At 42.9% G+C, this 10,415-nt stretch overlaps 1 protein-coding gene across 3 annotated transcripts in view; it reads left to right on the top strand.

The window, feature by feature from the left end:
* The first annotated feature begins 124 nt into the window (after positions 1 to 124).
* GABRB2 (gamma-aminobutyric acid (GABA) A receptor, beta 2) overlaps positions 125 to 10,415 on the top strand; it is a 203,984-nt gene continuing 193,693 nt past the window's right edge. The window contains exons 1-4 of one of the 3 annotated variants that reach the window (XM_005870570.2): positions 125 to 221; positions 875 to 1,107; positions 1,262 to 1,353; positions 2,336 to 2,403. In XM_005870570.2, the coding sequence (XP_005870632.1) occupies positions 1,031 to 1,107; positions 1,262 to 1,353; positions 2,336 to 2,403 (237 nt within the window). In that variant the 5' untranslated portion in view covers positions 125 to 221; positions 875 to 1,030. Of the gene's footprint in view, positions 222 to 460; positions 781 to 874; positions 1,108 to 1,261; positions 1,354 to 2,335; positions 2,404 to 10,415 lie in introns of those variants that run through there. The other 2 variants (XM_005870573.2, XM_005870571.2) reach the window with 2 other exon arrangements.

Raw genomic sequence — 10,415 nt, 5'->3', positions numbered from 1 at the left:
CAAACCCCACTCTCCCTGCTAATAGTCCCCCACTGCAGAGTCAGACTGAAACCCGGAGAGGCAGCGCTGCCTTCTCTCCCCTCGCCCCCCCCTCGCCCTTCTGCTATAAATAATCCCGACTAGCGGGTCAGCCACGTCACACCGGGAGGAACCGGGACCCCGAGGGTTTCTTCTCAGGGAATAGGGGGCAAAGGGTGAGGAGCAGGATAAAGACATCGCTTGTGAGTAGTGAAGAAAAGCTTGCTCCTTGACTCCTAGGGGAAAATAGGCAGCATTTTATTCTTCTCTTTCTCTGGCTTCCTTTTTTATTGTTCCATGGGACCTCCCCCCCCCCCCCCCCCCCCGCCCTAAATCCAAAGGATTGCTCAACACTCCTCCCATTGGTTTATTTTCTCCCTCCCCCTTCCACTCCTGCTCCCACCATCCTCCCCTCCCCCCACCGCACAACCCCACCTCCACTATCCTCTCGCCCCAGGCAGGGGATGCTATTCGCCATGGAAATAAAGTTCAAACTCCTCTCCCCATCTGCTTGCTGAGACCAGAAGTGGTCTCCCAGGAACCCGTTTTCCGCTCGCACTCCACACCTGCTCTCGCCTAAATTTCTAATCTGGTTTTGCATATTTAAGAGGACACACACACACACACACACACACACACAAAACCTACAACCCGCGAGGTGCAAAACTGCCTCCTGCAACTACCGAAACTTACCAGCTGCTCTAGTTGTTTTTGTCTTAACGGGAGGACAACAAAGATTTTTACTCCGGGTCCTCTTGCGGGGTGATTTTTTTTATAGTATTCAAATATGTATATAGTATGCATATGTATGTTTTTCCTTTTTCCCCTTTAATTTATTTTTATTTATTTTTCTTAGCAAGAAAATCTGCTAGGTCCCAGGCAGCCGCCGCTGCCCCTTTGATGTTTTGGTACGCCGTGCGCATGCGCCTCACATTAGAATTACTGCACTGGGCAGACTAAGTTGGATCTCCTCTCTTCAGTGAAGCCCTCAATCCCATCAAAAACTAAAGGGATGTGGAGAGTTCGGAAAAAAGGCTGCTTTGGGATCTGGCCATTCCCCTTGCTAATCGCCGCTGTCTGTGCGCAGAGGTAAGTGTGCCTAAGGCTTCCGTTTTTCCTTTTACACTTTGAAGGGCTCTGCATACCTCGGTGAACCGGGATCGGTGGGGAGGATCAGATAGACGCTGAGGACGCCGTGCCTGCTGCCTGACTGATGCCTACTTATTGTCTTTTCTTTCTTTAGTGTCAATGATCCTAGTAACATGTCACTGGTTAAAGAGACGGTGGATAGACTCCTGAAAGGCTATGACATTCGTCTGAGACCAGATTTTGGAGGTAATGGGGTTGCCGTGGAAATAAGAAACAACCCAGCGATAGCCTCCTAAGCTGTCATTTGAGCGTTGTGCTGGCTGTCTCTTCCCTCTCCCTCATCTGGTGAATGGCATGTGTCTCAGTGTTACCATATTGAGACACTGACCCAAACTTAAACCGGTTGGTTACTAGGTGGTCTCTCAGTGAGAGAGACCCTCCTAGCATGTATTGGCGCTTGCTGTCCTTGGGCTTCACAGTTATAAATCCTTTGCTTCACTGCCATTGCCTCGTTCAGTTACAAATCTCAAGTTTAGTTAATGGTGTGCCCAGAGAACCTGGCTTAGTGAACATTTTGGAGGACAAGAAGTGCAGACAATTGGTTGAGAAGTGGCATTAACCCCCTGTGCCCGCCTACTTTGGAAGAGTTCTGACCACCGTTTAAAGTGCCTGGTGTCTGGATATTATCCAGTCCTGGGAGCCTCGCTGCAGGGGCAGTGGAATTGGGGGGGGGGGATTGGGGAGGGGAGGACTTCAGGAGCTTGGAGGGGAAGCAGGGAGAAGGGTCAGAGACCTCTTTCGCTGCAGCCTGAGAAACCTTGATATGCCCATTTAATTTTGCTTCAGAGTCTTATGAAGCTCAGAGAGTTAAAACCTGCACACAAAAGCTGTGGGGGTGAATGAGGAGGAGGGTTTCAAGGCAATATATAAAATTTCCTTGGGCTGGAATGTTCCTGTGCTTCTGTGAGTTGTGTGTATGCTCCTGCTGAGGCATCTACATGTGTAGACAGAGCTGGAATCCCTCATCCCTCAGGACACGTGTGTGCCTATTCAATACAGCATTTCCTAGAGGAGCTCCTGCCACCCTTTTAGAAAAGCAGGACTTGAAGGGTTTGAGGGTGAGCCATGGGGAGGGACTTGGGGCAGAGTGTCCCATGCCCGGGGACAACTCTTGCTAAGAATGAATGAAGTTCTGAGAAATCACGTGGCTGGCCCTCTTGGTTTGCAGGTCCCCCCGTGGCCGTGGGAATGAATATTGACATTGCCAGCATCGATATGGTTTCTGAAGTCAATATGGTGAGTACTGAGGTTTATGACCGTGTCTCCTCAGACATTCATTGGGGATAGGGAGGAGAAATGAGCCAGGGTGTGTACGGCTATGTGTGTGAAGCGGGGGCAAGGACAGGATTTTTGCTTTGCAACCCCGTGTGTTTGTAGTTTCAGAGCCAGCTCTTTCTGGTCCCTCCAGATTTTTCCAACTTGATTCAACTACTTGGGACTTGGCATAAAGCAAGTAAAATGCATCACACATTCACATGCAGGAGACCCCTGCAGAAGCCACATTTCCTAAGGTCCTATTAGAAACCAGGTTCATCAAATAAATTTCTGGGTTTGGGGTGGGGTTAGCGGAAGAGGGGAAGGTTTTGATTTAACATGTAAAAGAGAATATTACCTACAAATTAAACTGTTGCAAAGAGGCTGAATATATTCCCCAGGCAATATTCACATCCACTTGTTGCTTTCAGAGATGGCCTCTTTACTACTTAGGTCAAGCCCCCCTCCAGCTCCTTTAAGCCTCCCGATCACCAAAATAAATAAAATAAAATCGGTCACCCTTGTGACCCATGTGTCATCTGCAGTCATTTCTGCAATGTTATTCACCTGATGTCCTAAGCTTGTATAAGTTACTGATAGTGGCACTCTTTCGTGGCTACCTCCTTGGACTTGGGGCAAGTGTTAACAGAAGAAGGCTGGGTGTTCCAGACTAGGAAACACTTGTGGGGGGGGTTAGCCTCATGCAGGTCCGCCCCCTGCTGCCCATGTGGGGGCACTGCAGATACACAAGACAGACAAGTGTCCCAGATACCCCCACTTACTTTGGAGTTTTCTACTCCGTGTTTTGAAGTTTTCCCCTTCAAAAGTTTCTCCAAGAAGGGCACATGTGAGTGTCAGATTGCAGTCTTACTTTCAATTCTGATAGCACAAAGCACATTTCTCAGAAGATTGTGTGGTGGCACGGTTCTGCCTAGAAATGGAATGCACTATTGAAGAGAATGTTGCACCTGAGGTTTAATGCAAACACTTCTAAGCCAGCCAGCAGGATTTGAAATTCAGAACACATATCAACTAATCAGCAGTTCTCAACCTGTGGGTCGCGAACAATGAAAATACATCCTGCATATCAGATATTTACGTTACGATTCATAACAGTAGCAAAATTACAGTTACGAAGTAGCAACAAAAATAATTTCATGGTTGGGGGTCACCACAACATGAGGAACTGTATTAAAGGGTCGTGGCATTAGGAAGGTTGAGAACCACTGAACTAGATCCAAAGTACTCTGTAGTGGACATGCTTTCCACATTACACTAATTTTCATAGTCCCAGAATTCAAATAAAGAGGAAGCTCAAGTAGCCATCCTTGTTCCCCTGTACACTGTCCAAAGATAGGTGATAACCCTGCGGTATTAAAAGATTCTGAAACAGCTTATGACTGCTGGAGGGAATATTCAACTCCAGTGAGTCCCCAAAAATGTATACACACACTGAATAATTATAAAAGCAGTGTTTATTAAAATACATTTCATTTTCAAAACTGACACCCTCCATTAAGGACATGCATCTTCTTATTTTCTAATTATTTGGCAAGATTTGACCCTATAGGACATAAACACAGACTTCAGGCAATCTTGAATGATTCAGAAACTCAGATTTCCCACACATTTTGTAAGTCTCATGTGGGTAGAGAATGCTTGTTTCTTAGGAAACTAATTTTTCAGATATACAAATGTCCACTTTTGTGGGACTTTAGAGGTCTTTCATCAGTGTATATTTTGAGTTTTACCATAAAAAATTAAAAATGTCCTAATGTCGGTGCTTCCTTAATCCCAGGTACTTGAATCTAAATTGTGTTGCTAAAACAAAGTAATATAAAAATTAAGTGTGGTTCATTGTGACTGAATTAGAGTCCTCTCTTTTGCATTTTGATTTATTTATGCTCTTTTCTCCTCCCAAATTTATTTTACCACCTTCCCCTTTATAGGGTCACAAGCACAGGAATTTATGGAAAAAAATAAGAAATATTTAAAATCCAGAGACAGCGGTGGCATAACTAGAAGTTGCTACAGTAGATTAAGAACTTAGATGTATTATATCCCAAATTGTTTGGTACAGGGTTTTTCTTTTCTTTTTTTTTCTTGTTAAGTTTTGTTCATTTATTTTACCTGTATGCAGCATTTTGGGGAGGTATCTGAATTGGACACAATGCCAAGACCTGCTAGTCAAAATATAGACCCAGCTAAGGCGAGGTGTCATCTTTGAAAGTTATTTACTGTTGCTGAAAAATCATGGGATGCTGAAAGTGTAAAGACAAATGTCAGGTTGTAAATAGGACAGTGGTGCAGCATTAATGACTAGAACCCAGTGTTAAAACCCCTGCCAGACCCTTTCTTAGCCCAGTGCTTACACGTGGACTTGTCCAGACACATTCTGACTTGTAAAATCAACTTACTTCAGCTAGCAATCGTACTGACCTTACATTACTCCTCCAAAGAAACATTTTGTGATGTATGCTAGTTTATGTAAACATGGTTATTTGATTCAAAGCAGCAGATGGAAAAGTCCATAGCTGGTGTCTCAATAAAATAAGATGTGTGTGGCATTCTACCTCCTGTGTACAGGTCTATAAGGATTAGGATTTTCTTTTTTATTAGATTCAGTTCTGGAAGAACGGTTGATTAATTAAGTGAAACCTCAAAATTGATTAACACCCATGTTTCTGCCTTATCATCCTTTGTGGCCTGCAACCTCTGGTGATTGTAGCTTGCTTTTATTTTAGCAAATCTCCCTTTGAAGAATGGTGGGCACTAGAGTCCATTCACATTGCTATTGACTCATTTGTACCAAAAGGAAAAGGTCCGTGTCCTTGTGGTGATCCTGGCAGATGACAATGCTAGAAACACCCTGACCTGAGCCAGGAGTCTTGGCTGCTAGCTCTGCTTCTGCGGTTCCGTCACCCTGAGAGAGTGACTCACCTGTTAAAGGGGACTAGTAGTCCCGTTTTACCTATCTCGGGTGACCACCAGAATTAATGAAAGGATGTATGTGGAAGGTATTGGTGTTCTGTGAGGGGAGCCTATATAGAAGACTTAACACCCGGCTATCACTCAAGAGACCCAGTGTCCACTTCAGCTGCTACCCTAGGTGAGGATGGGTCAGGAGTGTACATCACCGTGTCTCAGTTTCCTCATGTTTGAAATGACAGAGGACATATGAACTTGATTTCCAACTCAAGGTAACACGTGACTCTGGTCTGGTTTATTAATATAGCTCTGTTGGGTACGAAGAAGTTCTAGGAAAATCAGCACAGACTAAGGAAAATGCAGAAAACCTAAATGACATGCAGTCCCGAGTCCTTGCTCAGGAGGGTGACGATGGCATCTTACGCGGCCATGTGACTCAGGTTGGCTCAATGGAACATCTTTGGAGAAACGTGGCATCAATTAGAATGTTCCTGAGCAGAGCGCTTGGCTTTCGAGTGACATATTTTTAGATGTCTTGGTTAAACTGGCAAGAATCTTTTTGTTAAGATTCTTGATGAAAAGTGCATTTTAAGATCCAAAATTGGCTCTGGGGATTAGGGACTGAAATAGCTTTCTCTTCATTTAAAGCAGATCCTTCCCCGTCTTGAAACAACACATTTGCCATCCAGAGAGGGAAGCAATATTTCACTTTTGAGGAAAGAGTTCTAGTAAACACAAACACAAATTACCTTCTTATGGGATGGCAAGTGGAGAAAAGCACTGCCTTACAGACACAACAAAACAAAAAACCCAGATGTTTTCTTTTCCAGCTGCAAAGTTAAAAATTCACTTCAGCACAAATACTTATTTGGTGGCTACTCTGATCCTGCCATGTGTTTGGCTTAGGAGCAGAGCAGTGACCAAGGCCAACTTGTCCCCTCCCCTCATGAAACTTAATATAGAGGTGTTCACTATTGATAATCCTGCAGGCTTCTACAGTACTTATACTCACTGTAAGTCTTATCTTCTCTCTAGAACTTTCTCTGAACATCCAGTGAGTACCTCATGGCCTGTGTCTCCCATGGGTTTCTTTGTGACTTGTTGACTCCTACATCATTCATTTGTTATCTGATGGTTCAAGTTGCTTTATATTTACATATTTATTCTACCCTAATTTATATTTATAAAATACACAAAGACAAGGTTATTCTGTCTCTCCCTGTGATTTTGACTATATAATGGTTGGTTGGATGTTTGACTCCTGGTGAATGCCACAAATATTGGGTGAAGTATTTGTTTTTAAGGCAGTGATTTGTTATTATTCACTAGATATTAGACCATATGTGTGGAGATAACCAAACATAGAATCATAGTTCTAAATGTCAAGGCATTTTACTGTTTAAACCAACAAATGTAGAAAGAATCACAATGTAGGATCATCCGTGCTTTGAAAGATGGAATATTGAGAATATGGAGTACTGAGGTATTACACAGAAATTAGGTAAGTGAAGACAGGAGTTACAGGTCTCTGGATATATGTTCCATGCATAAAGGTGGCATAGAGGAGAATAAGACACAGGAAAATACGGATTTTCATGTAACAAAATGGCTGGAGTTGGGAGTAGCTGTGAGGAGGTGGTAATGTTGGTATTGAAATCGGAGGTGGTGAACAGATTCTGAATACCATTTTTGTGGCTTGCTGAGGAGTTTAATTTTTATTCCCAAGTCTGTAGGGATCCAGGAAAGGGTGTCCATAGGAGAATCGCAGGAACAGATTCATACTTCAGGGTGAATTGAAGTGGAACAAGGCCTAAGGTTGGGAGATGAGATGGAAACCCAATGCAAAAATCCAGGAAGGATTAATGAATTAACACAGGGCTGCAAAGGAGATATAAAATCATGGCATTTACAAGGTAGAAGTAACAGGACTTGGTGAATCCCAGATTTCTCATGGTGTCATTTATTGACACATAGAACAGGAAGAGCAACCAAATTGAGAAGGTAGGGGTGGGCAGTCTGGGAAATGTTGGCTTTTCTACACATGTGGAATCTCTGAGTAGAGATAGCCAGTAGGTGATTGGAAAATATAGGTCTAGAGCTAAGTAAGGAGCCATGACTAGAGAGATGAACTTGGATATGTCAGCTTGTAAGTGGCACTAGTAATAGCTGTGTGAACGGATACAATTAAAAAGGGAAAGTGAGAGACAGCTGAAAATGGAGTTCTGGTGAGCACTGTAACTCACATGGTGGAACCTGAGAAGTAGCCTCCTATGGCGATGACTAAGCAGCTGAGCAGCAGTCAGAGAGTTAGTAGGAGAACCTGCAGATAATGTCTTCAAAGCTGAGGCAGAGGAGCGTTCACAAAAGGAAGAAACGGTCAGCAGTGTCTTATTGAGCAAACACACAAAAGAAACACAACTTCCACAGCTGAAAGCCCTTTTACATTAGGCCAAAAAGGAGCAGGGCCCAGGACGTAAAGTCTAAACCGGCAGCAACAGCGTTAAGTGCGAAAGGCGACGTGTCCGCTGTCCTGGAGTTGAGGAGCGCTTTTCATGCTTTGTGTTTTGGAGAAGAAAGTTGTTTTGAAAGAATTTACACAAGTAAGGTGTAGGGGGGTGGGAAAAGCTGAAGCCTGGGTAGTTTTACGACAGGAGCGTAGTCCATAAGGAAGAAATATTTTCTACTTTCGGTTGCTCACAGGCAACAGGACTGAAAGTTCATGCCCATGCAGATACTGTGGTCCTGTTTGTGGTTGGCTGGTGGCCAGTTGAATGTTGACTCATCGATCCAGCACCCATTCAGGAACAGGGGCAAGCTTGTCAGCTGGCCCCCGACTTTTAACGGTCTAACTGTTCTGTCCCGCTGTAATTTAATTTAGAACTCAGACTTGTTTTTCTTGTCAGTCAGATGCCACAGTGATAAATGAAGTAAGTTCTGAGACTTGTCTCTCAGAAATGGTAGCAGGAGCTCATTGGTAAGTGTAGGTTGGGGAGCTTTAGTGGTTGAAACTACACTTCTGAAAAGTTTGGGTCTCAGTTGAAGTAGGTTGAGGGCACTTGCGAAAAGGACTCATATAATTTGTCGGAGGAGCAGCCTTTAGATCAGCGGTTCTCAACCTGTGGGTCGAGACCCCTTTGGGGGTCGCCTAAGACCATCCTGCATATCAGATATTTACATTACGATTCATAACAGTAGCAACATTACAGTTATGAAGTAGCAACGAAAATAATTTCATGGTTGGGTCACAACATGAGGAACTGCATTTAAAGGGCCAGAAGGTTGAGAACCACTGCAGGGCAAAGATTGCAAATACAAAGTGGGAGGTGGGGTGGGGTGACAGCCAGCAATCGAAACGATTGCTTGATTGAAGAACTCTGTATTCTCTGTGACATGGGAGACCTTTTCTGTTGAGGTTAGAGGAGGGCTGCTACGGAGGTGGGTGAGGTTACTCAGGACATACGGAGAAGGTTATCTGAGAACCATGAAGCATGCTGAAGGTGGATGGGAACACTCACTGACCACAGGCAGGCTCTAAATTATGCTTAGAAGCCTCCTACCCAATATTAGCAAGCCATTATGTTCTCACCTTCTTCTGCTGCTTTTCCTTCACTTTCTCCCCTTGTACAGTGCTCAACCTTTTTCGCCATCATTGTAATACTAATATAATAAAATAATTAAGAAGCTACTGCTTATTGAGTCATAACTTGTGCAGGCATCCTGTTGATATGCATTATCTCATCTAATCCTCCTGTTAAAAAAGTGAGATGGTTACTAAGAATCTATTTACAAAAGAGGAACTTGAGGCCCAGAGAGGTTAAGTGACTTGTTCAAGGTCACACAGTTTTATTATAGTTGCTTGTTTTTTGTCTTGTTTTGTTTTCTGGATCAGACGAACTAAGCATAAGATGTTACTATTACTCCTCACCTTCTTTCCCTTGAAAAAAAATCTAGTATCATTAAAATAATTTTTTCAGGTAGATACTTTATTCAGTGTCTATTAAATATAAGAAGCCCCCCTGTTCTTGAGAAACTTACATTTTATATTTCATATGTGAAGCATAATGTATACCAAGCAATAAAGAAAGATTTATGTAAGATGTTGTGGAGCCAAGGATATTGCTTTTGTCAATTCTTTCATTGTGAGTGGGTGCTGTTTAACTTGTTTAATAATTATGTTTTGCTTCAGCAGAGTCTGTCAGATAACCATTAAGGCCAATAATTGTCACTAAATGTTGGATGGTATATGTTTGAGAACTGTCAGCTATCTCAGTGGATTTAGGCTGTGGGCGGGCGCTATGTGAAAAGACCACGGCCTTTCCCCTTTTTTTCTTTATTATCAAAAACTCATTTTCAATTGAACTTTTTTTTTGCATTGAGAATACATTTTTGTGATTTCTGAAGAATTGTTCCTGCAGATAATTCTCTTAAAGGTCGTTGTGTTTTTTCTTCTCTTCCCAGATCTTTCTGTCCTCCATCCCACTTAATATATATGAGACTCCTTATAAAGGTTATATCTCTAGAAGATGTACACATCTATTTGAAAACAACAATGCCACTTGATTTTGACAGTTTATAAGTCGATTTCTCTTGGTTAACTCTTACGGCACATTTTTGGCTGTTGCTTTGTGGGTACCCTGAACAATGCTCTTGCTCAAATGTGGCATGAAGTAAAGATCTGACTGTGGCTTTACCCTGCACGAGAAGGCAGGGGAGAGCAGTATATCTAGTGTTATATTTTAGAAGTACAGCATGTATGCTTTAGTATGCTCTCCCATCCCCATCTGTGATTAAGTGGTCATGGGAATTCCTATAAGAATGTAAATCATAGAACATAATTCTCTTAAACTTGGGGAGGGGGGCTTAATTTTAGGGGTGGGCACTCACTAGTTTTGTGATCCTTCTATGGCAGGGTTTCTTAACCTGGTAACAGATTATTCTCTGTTGGGGGGCCTGTCTTGTTCATTATAAGACATTTAACAGTGTATCTGGCCTCTACTAAGATGCCAGAGGTACCTACTAGTAATAGTTGTGAAAACCAAAAATGTCTCCAGAAATTGTCAAATGTG

This window comes from Myotis brandtii, unplaced genomic scaffold (assembly GCF_000412655.1).
Source record: "Myotis brandtii unplaced genomic scaffold, ASM41265v1 scaffold32, whole genome shotgun sequence".
Lineage (NCBI taxonomy): Eukaryota > Metazoa > Chordata > Mammalia > Chiroptera > Vespertilionidae > Myotis > Myotis brandtii.
This window is presented reverse-complemented; position numbering and strand designations above follow the sequence as displayed.